Source organism: Citrus sinensis, chromosome 8, assembly GCF_022201045.2.
Source record: "Citrus sinensis cultivar Valencia sweet orange chromosome 8, DVS_A1.0, whole genome shotgun sequence".
In the NCBI taxonomy this organism is placed as follows: Eukaryota; Viridiplantae; Streptophyta; class Magnoliopsida; order Sapindales; family Rutaceae; genus Citrus; species Citrus sinensis.
The window spans coordinates 26,715,224-26,735,263 of record NC_068563.1 but is presented as its reverse complement, the minus strand read 5'-3'; the positions used below and the strand labels follow the sequence as shown (position 1 = coordinate 26,735,263).

General features: G+C 31.0%; 1 protein-coding gene across 2 annotated transcripts; it reads left to right on the top strand.

The window, feature by feature from the left end:
* Positions 1–455: 455 nt before the first annotated feature.
* LOC102627792 (pectin acetylesterase 8-like) lies at positions 456–3,432 on the top strand. 2 transcript variants are annotated; one of them, XM_052432469.1, is made up of 11 exons: positions 457–615; positions 764–1,053; positions 1,247–1,376; positions 1,443–1,522; positions 1,639–1,728; positions 1,814–1,938; positions 2,046–2,106; positions 2,360–2,416; positions 2,504–2,581; positions 3,063–3,161; positions 3,288–3,432. In XM_052432469.1, exons 3-10 carry the CDS (start codon positions 1,319–1,321, stop codon positions 3,090–3,092), a joined length of 579 nt encoding a protein of 192 aa, XP_052288429.1. In that variant the 5' UTR covers positions 457–615; positions 764–1,053; positions 1,247–1,318; the 3' UTR covers positions 3,093–3,161; positions 3,288–3,432. The 2 variants fall into 2 exon arrangements, with proteins under 2 accessions (XP_052288428.1, XP_052288429.1); XM_052432468.1 differs by lacking the exons at positions 3,063–3,161; positions 3,288–3,432 and having other exon boundaries at positions 456–615; positions 2,504–2,677.
* The last annotated feature ends 16,608 nt before the right edge of the window (positions 3,433–20,040 follow it).

The window sequence follows — 20,040 nt, the reverse complement described above, 5'->3', positions numbered from 1 at the left end:
TATGTGGAATACCAACTATCTGGAAGTGATCAATCTCTCTTACCTGTTTCTCCAGGATAAACACACATCCAAATTCCAATCAATTATCGAATTACTTTTTAAAGGCAAAAAATAAAAACAGAGAAGTAGAGGATAAGATAGTTTAATTACAATTCGAAGTAAATAATATAAAATAAAATTACAAAAAACTCTCAGCTTCGAGGCATTATTGTTGTTCATGGTTAGAGTTTTGATAATATTTAAATTAAAATAATATTTACAAAGTATGAGCAAAAGAAACTTAGGCTTAACGTTTAAACATTTGAAATAAAATTAAAGGAAAAAATAAATAAACGTTTTACTCATTTTGCAGGCTCCAGCTATCTAGTCTGGCTGTTACAGAATGCACATCAGAAGCTCTACAATTGGTAAATAATTTAAGCCATGCATCTGCACACAATTAAAACTAGATCCTCCACTCCTTCCTGCTAAACCACTTGTTACAACTTCACAAAATAGTTACTTCATTAAATGTTCAACTGAGCAGCCGATCCGAAATCAAATTAGCACTTCCCGAACATAAATTCATCAAGTGAGTGAGAGATTTTATCTTGAGGAAATTGTTTCGTTCAGCAAGTGAGTGAGAGACTTTTTGCTTGCGTATGAGTAATCTTTGCCAGCATGTTATCTTGTTATTCAGACTTTAACATGGCATTCTCTGTTTTCTGATCGTTTTTTCCTTTAAAAAGATAGTTAAAATACTTTTTGTCTTGCATATCCACAGAATGGTTGCCGCAAGAAGGGGCCTATGGTTCAGTCTTTTAGTATGTGCACTCATGTTTCTGAAAGCTCAAGGCTTTAGTGTACCAATCACCTATGTTGAGAATGGTGTAGTGGAAGGAGCTGGTAGATAAGTGCACTCATATTCTTCATTTTATGATTTTTCGTTATTGTGCACTATAGTTTGTTTAATGTTTGATATGTTTTGCAGTTTGCTTGGACTGTAGTCCGCCTACTTACCATTTTGATAAGGGGTTTGGTGCCGGGATTAACAATTGGTTGGTGTTCGTCGAGGTAACTAACGTCCTTCTCTATCCGCATATGTTTGCTATAGCCGTTCTAACTTTAATAATTATGAATGAAGAGTAATCAATCCAGAAGGTTATAGCCATAAAACTTCTGATGTTTACATTTGGCATTGAATTCAACACAAAGTTTCGAATACTTTTTTTCTTTATTCAATTTGCCTTTGGATTTGGGTTCCTAGGGAGGAGGCTGGTGCAACGATGTCACAACTTGTCATGTTCGTACGAATACTGGTTGAGGTTCATCTAAGAAAATGGGCGAGGAAGATAATTTTACTGGGATACTGAGCAACGAGCAGAAATATAACCCGGGTATGGCCTTTTTGATTCACTTCGACTTGATTGATATGAGTAAATAAATTCCCCTTCCGTTTCCAGATTTCTACAATTTGAATAGAATCGAGGTTAAATACTGTGACGGGGCATCATTTACTGGAGATTTGGAGGCTGTCGATCCAGTAAGTTAATTTTCCCCAAAATTTCCAGCTAGACTTATCTTGTATACTTATTTTTTGTTACTTATTTTTTGGGTCTCTTTTTGGTGGGATAATTAATTAGTTAGTGATTTAATCAGGGAACTAACCTTCACTTCAGAGAAGCTAGGGTTTTTCTAGCAGTCATGAAGGACCTATTAACGGTTAAAGGAATGATAAATGCTCAAAATGTATGATCTTCGTTTTCTTTTTTCCTTCTATAAAATTCTTTTTATTAGATTGGTATGCTTGATAACTCATTAGGACTGATGGCAGGCTATTCTTTCCGGCTGTTCTGCTGGGGGATTTGCTTCAATTTTGTATTGTGATAACTTCCGAGCTCTCTTCCCCGTGGGCACTAGAGTAAAATGCCTCGCAGATGCTGGTTTTTTTATAAATGTGTAAGCTCATTTTAGACATTCCAGCTTGTTCTTTAATCGAACATTGTGTAATAGTAGCTTCACTTGTGTTTCTTTCCAAATTCTAATTCCTTGGTTTATTTCAACAGGAAGGATATTTCCGATGCAAGTCACATTGAGGAGTTTTTCGCTCAAGTGGTTGCGACACATGTACATCCTCTCTCTCATGCATACACGCAAAGCACAACATTCTATGTCTATCCTACTTATTTATTTTGTGTCTAGTAATATATGCCCTGCATATCGTCACTCAAGGATTTTCCCCATTGATCGTAGATTGAAATAATTTACCTTTGTTGTTTTATTTATCATTTTTGATAGGATAAGAAAATTCTTTCCTTGAGGATAAAGTTCTTTTAACTGTGGTTACAGCCCTTGATTCTTCGCTTAATCTCATGTACAGGGATCAATTAAGCATTTGCCAGCATCCTGCACTAAGAGGTTGAACCCTGCAGGATTGGTAAGTTTCACCATTTTAATGTTTCTACTTTGTAGTCTTCATCCTTTCATCTCTGGTCTGACTGTTCCCTTGCTTTTAAAATGACAGTGTTTCTTCCCGCAATACGTGGCAGGGCAAGTAATAACACCGCTATTTATTATCAACTCAGCATATGATAGATGGCAGGTTAGCACAGTTCTTCTCATCGTTATATATTGTTGTGAGATGATTTTGGAAATTGCTTATCAGACTCCTTTTGTCTCATAATTATGGATTTCCGCGACTGATATTCGTATTCCCAAAAATAGGATTCATACAATTTACACAAGTCAATGGAAACTTTTACATGCAATTTTCAAAGATAGGCTTCAATTCGGCATATACGGTTACATGAAGTTTCACTGGATTTTCATTTTTTTTTTTAAAAAAAAAAAAGGATGTGAGATCGTTTTTACAGAAAATTGGATGCATAAGCTTAATGCAAGAAGGTCATTTGTTGTACGTATTGTTTTCCATAAGAATATGGCACCTGCCCCAAACGCATCTTTAGTAAGAGTGAAATTTATCTTTTTTATGTTATTTCTAAAAGGTTTTCACATATATATAGTATAAATAAATTCAGGAATGTGTTTCTCCTTTGTTTCTCATCCTTTGGAACATGATATAGCTAGATAAGTCACATTTTGGTGCCGGATGATGCTGATCCCAACAGCAGTTGGGAAAGCTGCAAAAACATGCTCACCTTATCAGCTGCAAACTTTGCAAGGTAAATGCCAAAAGCCCGGACTACTCTCTACAAATGCTTTTCATTTATTTTTTATAGTTAAAAGTACTGCTAAAGAACTATTAAATTAAGTAATTTACTCGATCTTATCTCGGCGTGTACTTTCAGGTTTCAGGGTGCAATTCTTAAATGCATTGGCTGGACTTGGCAACTCTTCATCCAGAGGAATGTTTATAGACTCTTGTTATATTCACTGCCAAACCGTGTATCAGGAAACTTGGTTAAGAGCTGACTCTCCGGTGCTGGATAAAACGGTACGAATGATTTATGATCATTTTTACTTGTTCCTCAGCATCTTGATGTATTAATTCCTTTCGAATGATTGAAAGTCTGTTCTACAGTCAATTGCAAAGGCAGTAAGACTGGTATTACGATTGAATTCCCTTCCAAAGGATTGATTCCAACCCATTGCCAGAAAGTAGTAATTGTCAAAGCTAACGTGCACACATAGATGTAGGGGCGACGGGACTCTACGTCTGGATCTTATTTCATCTCGGACCAAAATGCTACAGTTGCAAAGCTTTTTCCATTTATTTTATATGCCAAAATGCACCCCGAATTGGCATTACAACGGGAGTTAGCGAGCTTTAAGTTATACCTTTACTGAAAACTAGTTTTAGCATATATAGTCTAGAAAAAATGAACTCTAGCTTCTCCAGTACTTGCTTGCTTAAAGTTTTCAGATAATTGAATTATCTAACTTCATTAATAGTACAGATAAAATTAATTTATATCAACTCTTGGTTGGAACATAGATATGGATCCTTTTCATATTGGAGTGGCACATACTGTACACCAATAACTCATTGTACCACATTTACATATAATCTAGTAAGGGCATGGCTGTCTACCAAAAGTGGTGCCCAATGACCAATTACATGATACAGTAACTCAGATCACATAAACAATATGTCCAATCACTTAAACGTGGTATCCAATACTTGACTTTCTGAATATTACATTTGAGCTGATTTAAGTTTATTATAATATAATTTAACAAGGTGATCCAATCTATTAATCAACCGTAACAATGCTTGGTTAGTTTTTGCAACCTATAATTTAGCAGAATTGAACAACTGATGCATTTATATTTATTAACCATATTTAATTAACTCCTAAAAAGTTTAAAGCACATTTATTTCTCTAAGACAAAAATTTTATCGGAAACCATGGCATATATGTATATATATAAATCAAATAAAAGAGAGCTGCAGAAGAATCACATTTTAGCTTTTAATTAGGCAGCAGCCATGAAGATCTTCATCGCAACCATAACCATTTTTCTTCTATCGCTTATTTCATCAAGTAGGGCAAAGACGTTAATTTTAAGCAACCAAAAAGACACGGGCGAACCTGGTTGTGTTAAATGCCCCAAAAAATAGCATGCGTTCACCCGGGAAATGAGACTTCAATCGAGTTGCCCAATAACACAGCGCTGTGTTGGGGATCATATTACAGTGAATCTGAATACAGGGAATCAGATGGTGTTTATCTTGGATATCGTTGGTCCCGCCGTGTGTATGATTCAAGAGAAGACTTTGACAAGTTCAAAGATAAGATCATCGTTAAGATTAATGACACAAGTTTTTATCGTTCAAATGAAGAGAACAAGGCTTGGGAAGAAATTCCTTCTGATTATTAAATATATATACACATATATAACCTAATTAAGTAGTGTAATTTTGACTTGTACTCCTAATAAGAATGAGGAATTGGATAAAAATGCTGCATGGAATCTCTAGATCACATTTGGGTAAATAATAATAAAGTTAGATTTTATTTATTCTCACTGTTTAATTTAATTTTAAGAATTTTGAATAAGAAAATAAATTATAAGGAAATGGTGCAAAATTCGGTAAAGTTTTTATTGGGCTAATTTGATTTTTGAGTTCAGTTTAATTTTACTATGAGTTTGTAGCTTGTAACATCCTCTTTTATTATGAAAAAACTGAAAAATCAATCATAAAATAAGACCAAAGGGGAAGACTTGTTAATTGTAGTGGTTAACAAGGGCCCATTCAAGAGAAGGGTATGTTGGATACCCGAGATTGTGCTAAACATCAAGAATGACGAGAGAATACTGAGAGAAACGATAGCTTGTCTCTCTTGCCATTCTAATAGTTTTTTATTGTTAAAATATATATATAAGGAGAAAACGACAGAAGACAGCCAATATCCACATAATCCCCACCACTCCATTACTCTCTCTCCCTCTTTGGACTTTGATCTTACCTCTCCCAAATTTCATCTCCCTCTCTCGACAATGGATCCTTTCTTTTCATAACCGGACATTCAATAGTTCATGATGATATTTCCATGACATTCATCTGCTCTGTATTAGTATGATGCCCTTCCTCAGACAGTTCAACTTATTTTGGAGGTTCCGCTCTTTGGACCCATAACACATTTCAACACCAGTGAATACTTGAGGGACTATATGCTCACAAAGCTTCTCTATGCTTGCTTGTAGTATAGTTATATTTTTATTAATGTCTTTGCTTGTAGCTTGGCATGTTTCTTTTTCCAATTGTGCTAAATCAGGAACCATTATCTGCTCTCCATCAGAGTGGTGGTCCTCCTCACATAATTTAATAGGGTCCAGAGGTTCTTCTGCGACCTCACCAATTGTGTTATTTCTGCAGCGTTCATGTACATTCTTTCTTAGCTAGTCCTAATGCTAACAAATCGAATTTAGTACATACTCATTGGCTGGAGAATAATCAGAGAGAGAGAGACGAAAGTCGAGAGAGGGAGAGAGACTGATGGAGTGATGGCATTATGTGGATATGGGCTGTCGTTTTCTCCTATTTCATATGTTTTTAACAATAAAAAATTATTAGAATGGCGAGAGAGAAGCTGAAACGGCAGCACAAGTTGTCGTTTCTCTCACATTCTCTTGCCATTCTAGATAGTAGATAGTAAGCATTTTCCATTTGCTTATTTATGCAATAAATAAAAAAGTGAAAAATAAGTATTCTCTCAAAAACTCTTTAAATAAAAATAAATTTATATTATTTTAATTAAACGTTTCTTCTACCAAAATAATAGTAGTTATAACACTTCTCTCTCTTCAAGAATAATTAAAAAATTAATAATATAATGCTAAATTAAATAGTTTCAAAAAACTCTCCAAATAATATTTTTCAAATGAAATAGTATTTTTCTCCCTTAATATTGAATAAAGAGAAAAACAATCTTATTTAGAAACCCTTTTAAAACTCTTTTTTTTATGTGACTATTGAAATAAATAGTAAAATCTCCATTAAAAAATCATTTAGTAATGCTGTAAGTTCTATTACAATTTAACTTGACAAGGTCAAAATTTATAGGCAACCATATCAATTTTGATCTACATATAGAAAAGCCAGGTTTAAAATATAAATTTAATAAAATTGTATAACTGATCCATTTACATTTATTAACCATAATTATTAACTCCTGAAAAAAATAATAACGCACATTCATTTCTTTAAGACAAAAATTTTTAACCCAAAAAAGAAGTTTAAGATGATTATCAATCAAATTACTATATTGATAAGCAGGCACGGAAGATTGAGCCCCACTAATCTCAATGCCAATGGATTCATATCGTTTCAAAGTTACGAGGCACGCTCTGGTCGCAACTGATAAGCAAAGCCAAGTCGGATGATCCAATGTTAGTGTGTTGAGGGCGAAATTCCTGATGCCTTGTCTTTCAAGCCAATGCCTGAAGGCCACAACTTCCTTGGACCAGCCAGGCTCAAACCCAGCTTGATCATTAACTGAGCATCTACTTTTCGATCATTTGTGTGAAAAGCTTGGAGTTGTTTGGAGAGAAATCCGAGCAAATTAAAAGCCATTATCCCAGCATCAAAATTCAATATCCAAAAAGCAAGTTCTTTAGAAGGCAAAAACGAGTTCTTTAAATGGTGACGTGACCAAGAGTTTGATTTGATACACAAACACACACGCACGCACGCATTGATTCCATGGATTAAACATAATCAAGTTGTCAAACGATACTAGCTTTGCAAGTTGCAACTGTGCGGCACTGGTATGATCACTTGCATATTCTTTAAAGAGTGCTGCTATTTACCCGAATTTTCACCCCGAAATCAAAACGCACTATTTGCTTTGAGTTAATCACGTGTCCATTATCTTGCTTTATATAAAGGAAAGGAAAAAGTTGGGGAAAGAAAAAGCAAAAGCAAAGCTGTTTCTTCACGTGTTTCTTCAGTCAACGTGTGGGCCTAACTAGAAAATTTGTTGTGTCCAACTGTGGTCCACTTATTTTACTTTGCTTTGCTATTTCCTTCCTTCTTTGTTATTTCCTTCTTTGCTATTTACTTTGCTTTCAAGAAGATCTGAAAGAGAAAGAGGAGTTCATTGCTTTACAAAGTGAAAAACTTTACATTACAAAACTCGTAAGTATGGAGAGAAAAAACTCTACATTTACTAACTAGAGAAGTGGAAAGTGAAAGCAAAGAAGTGGAAAGTGAAGGCAAAATGAAGCAACACGTGTAGAGAGAAAAAAAGTAAACGGTGTGTTTTGATTTCGAGGCGCAGATTCGGGGTAAATAGCTTTTTCCTTCTTTAAAAGGTACTGACGAGTTCTTTAAATTGTGACATGACCAAGAGTTTGATTTGATATATATATATATATATATATAGAGAGAGAGAGAGAGAGAGAGAGAGAGAGTAAATATAATCAACAAGTTGTCAAATGATACTAGCTTTGCAAGTTGCAACTGTGTGGCATGATCACTTGCATATATAGAACCTAGGTAATGCTAGGATCCGGTGCACGCAATTGATAGAGCTTCTCCTCCATCTTGCCTCTCCTCTTCTACTCCGAGATCAGAGTTCTTGATCTATGATCACCCTCTGGTTTCTTTCCACTTGCATCAATTGTCGTTGTTCTTGATCATCGCGATGATCACCTTCCTTCACGTCCCCACCAATGTTCAATCCTGACAATGTTAAGAACAAAATTATTAAGATCAGACACCTTCATTCTTGCAGCATTGAAATCAAACAAATGATCGTCTGGCCAGGGGCTGTGGAACTATCATCACAAACATCCACTAAAGACTCTACAAACAAAACTAGGAAAGGGTTCTTCGTTTCTCCTTGAATTAGATCAATGAATTGATCAAAGTTTTGATCATCAATGAAGTCATGTAACTCAAAAGTCATTGCCATGCATCAGAGGATTTCCGAATTCATTCATTATTTTGTTAGTGACCTTGGTAAAAAAATGATTGTAGATGATCATATTCTCAGCACAATAGCATACAAAACAAAAACAGAAAAACAAACTGTGACTTATAGCTAGCTTGTGTTTCAACAAGAATACAAGCACATCTGGCGATGTTGAAATGTTAATAGGTTATTTGGTTTGCTAATGTGAAAAAAAAGAATCAAATATAAAATAAGACCCAATGGGCACTGGCCACGACTCAAGCGCAGTGGAAGACAAGTGCCCGTTCAATAGTAGGCAGCCCATACGAACAGCAATTTGCTCGTTTGCTGTCTGCTCTCCTCCTTAAATAAAGAATCGGGGATGATTGTTTGTCTTTAGGCTTCATAACCATACAAGTAGTTTGAATTGAAAAATATACGTACATAAATACACACACATATTGTTGTCAGTAGTCAGACTGAGTATTTGTGTTTCTTTGTTTGTAGTTTGAATCACCAATTCGGGTCCGAATAAGTTACAGGTCATGTAACTTGCGGCCGCACTACAACATTTCACTAAGCCCCCTATACTCTGTATTATTTACAATTTATTCATAAGTACTATAATAACTTGTGGATTATAAACTTTCATTTAGCCCCTTATACTCTATTTTATTTTATTGAAATCCCTAGAGTACCAATTCGCCCTGTATAATTTTAAAATTTCAAAATAACCTCCATTTAATTAGAAATATAATAATTATTTTATTATAATTATAAATATAATTATAAATTTTAAATAGATTATTATTATTAACAAGAATAAAAAATATTATAATGAATTAATCTATTAACAATAATTAATAATAATTTTTTCATTAAATTCTTAATGATAACTATTAATAATAATTAATTTTTGAATAATAATAATAACAATAATAATTAAAATACAAAATACTAATTATGATAAAAATTAATTAAGGATTTTACAGTAATTTGTTACAAATTACTTGCGAATAAAAATAAATTGTTAATGCACTATAAAATTCATAAAACTTATGAATAAAATTGTAAATAATATAGAGTGGTTTAATTGAATATAGCGTGGTTTACAATTTTATAGTGCGTTTACTGAATAGAAATTGAAATTAGCTAAAAACATAATAAGTTAGAATCAGAATAGCCAGAATCGAAATGAGGAATTGGTATCATAATAATTTATTTACTTAAACTGCATAAATCGTAATTAGAATGTGTTGTATTACCATTTATGTGTTTACTTTGTCTTTAAATAAAAATCAGAATGAGTTAAATTGTAACAAATTACTGTAAAATCTTTAATTAATTTTTATCATAATTATTATTTTTAATTTAATTATTTTATTTTTATTATTATTCAAAAATTAATTATTATCATTCACAATTTAAAGAAAAACTATTATTAATTATTGTTAATAGATTAATTAATTATAATACTTTTTATTCTTGTTAATAATAATAATAATAATCTATTTAAAAATTATAATTATAATAAAATAATTATTATAATTTAATTCATTTAATAATTATTATAATTTAATTCATTTAATAATTATTATATTTTTAATTAAATGGAGGTTATTTTGAAAATTTAAAATTATAGGGGGCGAATTGGTACTCTAGGAATTTCAATAAAATGAAACAGAGTGCAAGTAACTAAACAAAGTTTACAATCTAAAAGAGTTTATAATGCTTATCAATAAATTGTAAATAATATATAGTTTAGAGACTTAATGAACTTTTACAGGGCAACCATAAGTTACATTAATTGTAAGTTAGGCGGAACCAATTCATTAATATTGTCCACAACTTTATGCCTTGAAAGATTCTGATAGATTTTTTAGTTTAAAACCACAAAGCAATAATATTTGAACTTTGAGAAGATACTATTAAATTAAAGTAGAAGTACTGATTGCACTATAGTAGTACTGTAGCATACAAAACGTCAAATATCATTTTTCTTTAAATTGATATAAATACAGGGTCTGCCTATGTTGCAACAGTTGCAACATACTAGAGCTGGCAAAACGGGTCATCGGGTCGTGTTCGTGTCGTGTCAAATTTAGGTCGACCCAAACCCGACCCATTTAATAATCGTGTCAAAATATTTAGACCCAAACCCGACACGGAAAAATAATCGGGTTACTCAATAACCCGCTTAATATCTATATATTAAATAAAAGTTACATTAAATATTTATAGTTTGTCATACATATATATGCACATACATACATACATCCATTCATACATACATAATTTATCAATATTATAAAATATACATATCTACTAAAATATTACACACACTATTGAGGTTTTAATTATATATATGTAAATAATATTATATATCAATATTATAAAATATACATGTCTACCAATATTTTATACATTTACACTATTAAAGCTTTAAATGTATTTAAAATTTTATAAATAAAATATTGTATCTATATTCATCCTTTTAAAGAATAAAAAAATCATCCTAATATTTGAGTTTTGATGACAAGAATCTATAAATTATTTTAAAATAAAAAATATAATCAGGTCATTAATCGGGTAAATGGGTCAAGAATTTTAACCCTAACCCGACACGGAAAAAAATCGTGTTGACCCGGACCCGACCCATTTAATAATCGTGTTAAATTCGACAACCCATACCTATTTATTGGTGTCGTGTTCGTGTCGGGTAATCGGGTCGTGTCAAATTTTGCCAGCTCTACAACATACCACTTCTTTTGTCATTTTATAATTTAACCATTGGATCCAAGACAAGAATGGCAAAAGCAAATCCAACGGTAGAGTGTATTTATTTAGGTTATTTTCATTGCAATCCCTCTTGTTTTCTGAAATGTCAGAAAAAAAATATAATTATTATTATTTTATTTATTGGCTTAGTTGTTAAATGATATGAATAAGAAGTAGGAAATTTAAGAGGACTTTTATTATTGATATTATGTAATTACAATGCATGATTCAATACTAGTTTATAAGAGTCACAACTCGTTAAATATAAAATAAAGTTTATGTTTGCGTCCTAACTTTAAAAAGATAAATACGTTCATTTATTCCACAAATTCATAAATATTTCATATTTTTTAAATTATTACTATAATTTCTAGATCTACTCTTATTATGTAAATTTATTAAAAAATATATTTAATTATTATTTTTATATTAATTATTAATATATAAATATAATATGATATAATAAAATAATATTATGATATAATTTATTTTTAATATTATAATTATTATAGTAAAAGTAAAAATATAATTTAAATATATTTAACGTTTCAATTAAGACAAAATTTAGCACATTGTAGTGAATTATATAATTGACCACAATCTAACTTTTAAAACTTCCAAACATAGGTAAGTAATAAATTAATGTGAACACTATTATAACAATATACAATACTATGTTCTAAGCATATTCTAATGGTGCGTTTATTAAATAAGAATCGAAATGAGCTAGAATTGTAATAAGGAATCGGAATGAACAACATTCCCATTGATGTGTTTACTTTATTTTATAATTGGAATAAACTATTATAAGTTATTAAAATGTCCTTTGTTAATTGAGTCCCTAATATTATTTGTACATATTATAATTAAAACAATAATAATAATAAAACTAAAAATAATAATTATGACAATAATGTTAATTAAAACAAAAAATTAATAAAATTTAACAACAATAATAATAACAACAACAATTAATAATAATTAAAATAAAAAAGTTAATATATTTTAATAATAACATTAATTTTAATCATAACAAGATAAATATTAATAATAATGAATTTAATTTTAATCATAACAAGATAAATATTAATAATAATGAATTAATTAAGGTAAAATAACAATTAAAATAATAAAAGTAATAAATTTTAATAATAATAATGACAGTAATAATCATAAATAATAATAATTAAAGTAATAAAATTTAATAGCAATAATAATAATAATAATAAAATTAAAATTCTTTTCAAATGTCATTTTATTCTAAAAATGGACTTATATATAAAATTTTGTAACTTTTAGTTCCTAATGAATTTTGTAGAAAATATAAGGTGATGTAATGTAATCAAACACAAAAGGACAAAAGTTGTTGTATGTTGCAACAGTTGCAACAGAGGCGGACCCATAAATACAAATGTTAAAAGAACATTTAATTATAAGTAGATGTCTCTTCCTTGGAAGCAGATTTGCAGACTAAACTTCAAAACGAACTACCCCTAATTAATATGCAGTAGCAATCATTTACGGAGTTGCGGTACTGCCCTCATTTTAGACTCTGAGTTAGGTAATTAACAAATAAAACTTTGCCAACCAAACGACTACTTATTAAAGCTATAACCGACCGAAGCGGTATCAGCAAAACAAAATCTTAATGATTTTATTTATCTAATAATCTTGATGATAGGGCAATTTCTGATTTATATTGAATATAACTTACAATCACTAAAAATAAAATAAAAATAAGTAATAATTAAGTTTGCTTCTGATTGCAACTTAGAGAGACCCTAGTGATAGAATGCTTAATGATCTGCCGATTTTTCAAAATGACTAATAAAATCAATCAATTTATGCATTGATTCTTCTACCCTCTTTGGGTCTCAATCAATCAGTTGCAACTTGCACAACATATGCCGTGTGAAGTGTAACTCGCCGCAAAAGGCCAAATAATCAAAGCCTTATTCCGTTCTCTAGAGGGCAAATAAAAAAGGCCATCAGAATTTATGAATCTCACCTAAGCGATGCCCGTCGGTTAAATGCTTCATTGTGATAAATATTATTTCTACTTTTCCAGCCTTAAAAAGGGGGGAAAAAAAGGTAAAGAATATTTCTCTTTACCTTTTAATTTGTTTTATTTATATGTTCTTTTAAAAATTTGCTCTAATTTCTAGTTGTCTATAAAGGAAATAATTTATCTACAAGAAATCGAAATAAAAACGAGTATATTTTAATGATAGAAATATGTACCACCCGTTGTGGGTTTGTTATTACCAAATCCACACCTATAAAAAATTTAAACTACCAAACTCACCGACTACCCACAACGAACTTTTTGCGAGTTTTCTCATTTAAAGTTATAAATATTAAAAAGTACTTTCAATAATACATAAAAAATAATTTTAATAATACAATATTCAATTCTAAATTTAATCAATGTAAATAAGAAATTAGAGTTTCAACATTAAAACAAATACGCAAAATCTATTAATCTAAAATGAAATTTTTTTTTTGTGATCAAATTATCATCACTTATATCAATGCTTTGTTCCATCATTTAATCATTATACAAGTATTATCAACAATATTAACAAGTAGATTTTGTACAAATATCAATACCATTAACAATAAATTAAACAAATAAAAACCCAACTTTAATAAGCAATCATTAGGTTCAAGTCGTTATAGCAAAACAAACGAAATCAATTAAATTAAAATAAAATATCAATAATATTAAACTTGAAAATTATAAAATTCTAATTATAAAAAACTTACGCTCTGTGTGTGTGTGTGTCTATATATATGTTGTAGTGAGATTAATTAGTTTTAAGAATTAGGAACTTTAACTTATATATATTTATGATTAAAATTTTTAACGTAAGTTTTATGATTAAGATTAAAACCATAAATAATTAAAATAAGAAACGCGAGGTTGGGTAAACGGCAGATTTTTCTCTTAAATGCCAAATCCACCTATAATCCATAATGGGTTTAAGTTTAAAATACCAAACCTTCCCACAACCTGCAAAATTACCCTCAGCAGGCATGTTTTTATAGGCGAATTTGGGTAAATTTATGAGTTCGCGGGTAATTTTACCATCCCTAATATCTCTATGTGTATATAATCATATAAATAAATATTTGTACAGTGATAATGTTTATAAGGGTTCAGCTACAATGCAACTGTTGTTTCATACCTTTTTTTTTGTCTTTTTGTAATTTAACCATTGGATCCAATCCAAGAGTTGCAAAGGTTATTCCAACGGCTTGGATATTATCATTTGGTTATTAACAATGTGGTCCCTTTTGTTTACTAAAAGAATAAGAAAAGATTAAATTTCAAAATTTTGACACATTGGTCCATTAAATATTTTATCATCAAAGGTAATTTAGTAAACGAACATATTTATATATTAAAAATATGGATTGATTATTTTAACTTGCTAAAATACTCTCCACTTCCATTTACTTAAAATACCAACTATATTTTAATAATACTATTTTGTATTTAGTGTAACACAAAATTGGAAGTTTTATATAAATTTTGACAATATTAAAATGAAAAATAAATAAATATTAAGCAAATGCTTGGATTTAAGAGGTTTTCGTAATATTCCAATAATAAAAGAGTGCACAAAAGGGCATAGCCTCCTAGGTAGCTAGGGAGCTTACTTTTACGGAAAGTTCAATTATTTATTGTCAAATTAATAATAATATTGCCATACTTATTCGAATCGATCCGTTTAGTGGCAGTTATTTTAATAATTAGCAAAAATAATTCAGGTGCCCCTCGCGATAGATCTTCACCCATCATATTAAACCATATTTATTGAACCAGATAAGAACAATAAGAATGTAGCCACACGGACAGAAAAATGCAAATGAATTATTATTGAGTTAACATGCTACGAGGCTACGACTCGTGACTATAGTTAAACCTCATCTATATTCTTTCTTACAAAGTCAATTAAGAGGATAAAATAATCCATAAAAGAAATTACTTTCCTTATTCCTTTTTCCTTCCACAAACATGAAACAAAAAAAAAAAAGAAGATTTTTATGTAACATTTTTTTTTGGAAATGAAGTAACAACTTGAGTAATAGGACATTTTGAAGTCATGATACTACGAATTGGATAAAAAGCCCATCAATGAATTTGTTGTAAATTGTCATTTACATTTAATGTTGATCCATTGTAGAATTCACAAAGTAGGCTTAGAATATATTATTAAAGCCTTTTTTTGGTACTGAAAAATTATAAGTATAGATGACAAAACAATTTGTATTCAACTAATATTTGCTAAGATTCGAAATATTCGAATTTAGAAAAATATAGATCCGCACACTAAAAAAATACATATTTGAATATTAAAATTGAAGATCCGTACAAATTTAAATTCGGATCCTGATGTAGGTGTATCTAGAAAATTGGGTATTCAAATCCTAATGCAAGTATGCATTATTTTCTAATTAATTAATTTATTTATTAAATTATAATTAAATTAAAAATATATAAGTTAAATGAAAAAAAAAACCTATGTGGATTTGTGGTGGTGTCTTTATTTGTGATGGTTTTATATAGAATCTATGTCAATTTGTGGTGTTTTTATTTGTAGATATATGGTGGTGTTAGATTTGGATTTATATTATTTTTTACGTTTGATTTATGTTGGGGTACTTTTATTTGTGGATTTATGGTGTATTTTCATTTGTGGATGTATGGTGTTGTTGTATGTTATTCTAGGTTTTGAATTATGATTGGATTTTATTTCATTTTTTTGGCAAATTTGTTGAATTTTAAATTAGATTTGAATTTATTATGTGAATTCGGATATCCAAAAAATGTCTGCAATCTACACGAATATTACCTACATTCGAATCCACATATTTTTTGCGGATCTTAAAATATCAATCCAAATCCAGATCCGAATCCCGATTTTTGCCATGCCTAACTATAACTTTTAAGGGTTATTTTTACATACCTCCCCTGAGGTTTTACGTAATAACAATTTAATAGAAATTATGATTGTATTATTACATCCCTCCCATACTATTAGTATTTCTGTCAGTAGACCATTTATAAGCCGAAAAATGACGAAAATACACCTTAAAGGCTTAGAGGTACAATTTCCCAGCTAGTATTTGGCAAATAATCCCTCGATACTTAAAAGCAAAAACGAAAGACATTTACACTAGGAAAAGCAAAAGACATTTACACCAACAAAAAGTAAAGACACAACTTCTTTCTTTTGCTTGCTTTATGATAAAAAAGAAATTAAATTCCAGAAACCTTGAGAGAAATGTAGGGATGGCAAAATCCGGGTCTGGGTCCGGGTTTAGCCTTTCCGGTTCCGGACCCGGATGCCATTTTCTTTCTCCCGGACCCGGATTAAAACCCGGATTTTCTTCACCCGGGTCCGGTCCGGGTTCAACCCGGAAAAATCCGGGTTTCCGAATTCCGGGTTTTGAACCCGGATCAATGAATCAATTTTAAAAATTATAAAAATGAAATATTAATACATTTCCAGCAACAACACATCCAGATTGTAAATCACTCATCAACAATATAAATTTCTGAGCAATAACGGCAAATGATGATGAAGGTGCGCTGTTACAGCTCAAAAAAGGGCAGCCGATGATGAATAGAGGAGCTGCAAGCCTGCGAGGCTGCGACGGTGGTGAACGATTCACCGTGAATCCGAGGGTATGAGTTGCAACGGTGGCGCGAACCCAAGTTTGCGACGGTGGTGAACTTGAGATGGTGGCGAACTTGCGACGATAGCAACCTGGATCGTTGTTTGGCAGCGGGCAATTTGCCTGCGGTAGGCGGCAGCTTCAACTTCAATATGATAAAATTAAGGTTCCTTTATGTTTGTATTTATATTTTTTTTGGAAAGTTATGTTTGTATTTATATTAATTAATAAATATAATTAAAAAATAATATTAAAATAAGATATCCGGGTCCGGGTTCCGGATATACGGGTTAACTCCAACCCGGAACCGGACCCGGATATATCCGGGTCATTAAAATTCATTCCAGATACCGGGTTTTTTACACTCCGATACGGGTTCAACCCGGCCCAGATTTTCCGGGTTCGTCCGGGTCCAGGCCGGGTGCGGGTTAATCTGCCATCCCTAGAGAAATGGCATCTTTCTTCATAAAATGCAGATCTTCTTAGCACGATTTCCAGTGTTGTGAAAGAAGGTTTAAAGTAGCATTGATGCCACCCACCAAAATCTGAAGAACAAAACAAATTGAAGTTTTGAATATCTAGTTCGGTGACCAAGGCGTGTAAGAACTCTATTTTTCTCATCGCTCCTCGTGGCTCTTCAAAGATTACGATAATTGGCCATTATGGGGAAAAAACAGTGGCAAAGTGATTAACTCCAATACCTTATCTCAGCAAATGTTCAGTAATAATAATAAAAATAATAATCATAGTACAACGGCTTCTCGATCTCTCAATATTGCATTAGATATGGTTGAGACTAGGACGGTATCTGATCCGTCTTCGAGCGTGTGCTCTTCAAGTTTCTGTTGAAGCACTAATTACATAACCGGATCCAATCTTCGCTCGGCGAATCTATCCGCATCGATCCTTTCACGTTACTCTCGGTCCACATTTTTCTCCCCAAGTTTGCACTAAACCCTCCCGAGCCTGACTCCAGCCGCAATCCAAGCCTAAACTGCACGCGAACTCGAAGAATGTAGAGGCGGAGCTACCACGCGACCTGCTTCATCTGTGGAGGAATAGCTACGGCTCCCCGAATACGGCGGTGGCTATAAGGAAAGAGGAGTATCAGAGAAGTAGCTATAGCGGCCACAGCAGTGCCGACGCGGAAGCGATGAGTTTGAATGGGAAATCGAATGTGCACAGGGGGTACGCGCTGGTGGATGTGAATAGGAGGAACTGCCAGTAATGTTGCAGTTCCACGGTGGCGGGTGGGTGAGTGCGGGAATCGCAAGGTTCTGTGATGTGATTGTTGTGGCGGTTGGGTAAAGGTTGGCGCCGGAGAATCAGTTCCCCGCTGCGTTTGAGGATGGGATGAAGGTGTTGAATTGGTTGGGGAAGCATTTTTTTAATTGTTTTTACCCTAAATGCCAAATACCAGCTAGGATTAATGGGGTATTTTTGTCATTTTCTTGGCTTGTAAACAGTCAACTGATAGAAATACTAACAGTAGGGGAGGGATGTAATAATACCACCATACTTTCTATTAAACTGTTATTATGTAAAACCTCAAGGGAGGTATGTAAAAATAACCCTAACTTTTAAGTCATAACTATTGTTGAAAAAAATTATATCCATGAAATAAAAGTTAATAGTGTAAAAATAAATATAATTTTTAAATAATAATTTTGACGACATTAATAAATTTATTATAAGTTTTTCATTATATAAGTGTGAGATAAATCAATTTAGCTTCTACCAGATATTATTATAACTTTTTAAGTTACAATTGTGCAACCTCAATATCAGATAAATTCTTAAACTTCGATTGTATTGTAAAATTGTAACTTAATTTTAAGTCGAGAATATTGACAAATAAAAGTTGATAATACCTAATAAATATGATTTTAAAATTATTTTTAGATGAAATAATATGAAAATATAACATTTTCATTAAATGAATGTAGATTAAAATTATATGAACAATTAAACTACAATAACAAATATTTACCAAATACTAAAAATAAGAAGAGTAGCACCATCGTAGCTAGCAGTAGCCCAAAATAAACCAAATCTCTGTTACAAAGTTATTAGTAGTTTTGAAAGTGGATCATGACATAAGAGCCCCTAAACTTTTCAATTTTCACAAACAAAAATACAGTTTTGCATTTGCATCACATAAATCCCTGGCTAGTAACTTCCCTTGGATTGACCGTTGACTCGCAACGAGACAACTACAAACTACCCTCGCAAACCTTAATACGACGTGTCCATTAATTTGTTATTTCTAGGACTTATCATATTAAAAGTTTTAGGTAATGCGCGACTTGTCATACAAGTTTTACTCTGGAGTGAAAATAATACGATTGTCAATTTGATCACTACGAAATGTACGACTCGTCAGTTGTTTAAAACTATTGCACGTCTTCTTCTAGAGTTTTTAACTCTCTACTCTTAGGCTGTGTTTACTTGTTGGAGTGGGAGTAAGGAGTGTGAATTCTTCTCACTCCAGCGTTTACTTCCTTAAAATGGGAAGGGAGTGGGAATCCCACTCTGTGGGCCTCACTTATTTTTGGAGTGGGGAGTGGTAATCCACTCCCACCTCTCCCTTTTTTACCCTTTTATTTTTTTAATTTAATTTAATTTAATATTTTATAATTAATAAAATAAAATAAATAATATTATATTTATTTGAATAATAATATTATATTTAACTAAATAATAATTTGCATTGATTCTAAGTTAAAATTATTTTAAAATAATAATATTATATTAATAGAGAATTAATAAATATAATATTATTATATTTATTTTAAAAATAATAGTACTATATTTATTTAATATTAATAATAATAAATAGTTTATTATAAGAAAATATTAATTTTGTACTAAATAATATTATATTATTATTTTATATAATAATAAATTTAATATAATTATATTAAATAAAATAAAATAAGGTTTCATTTTATATTAAAATTAATAATTTATTGTTCATAATTAAGAATATTAATAATTATAATAAATTTACAAATATAATAAAATAAATATTATTCATTAAATATATTTTTCATTAGTTTTGTAATTAAAAACTATAATTCTTTAAATAAGGATAAAATTATAATTTGAAATTATTTATTCTTAATTCAAGACAAAGTAAACACATAAATTAGATTCTGATCTCTATTTTATACTTACATTCCAGTGTAAGTAAATAACCTACTCCCACTCCTACTCCACACTTCCAATCCTAAGATTC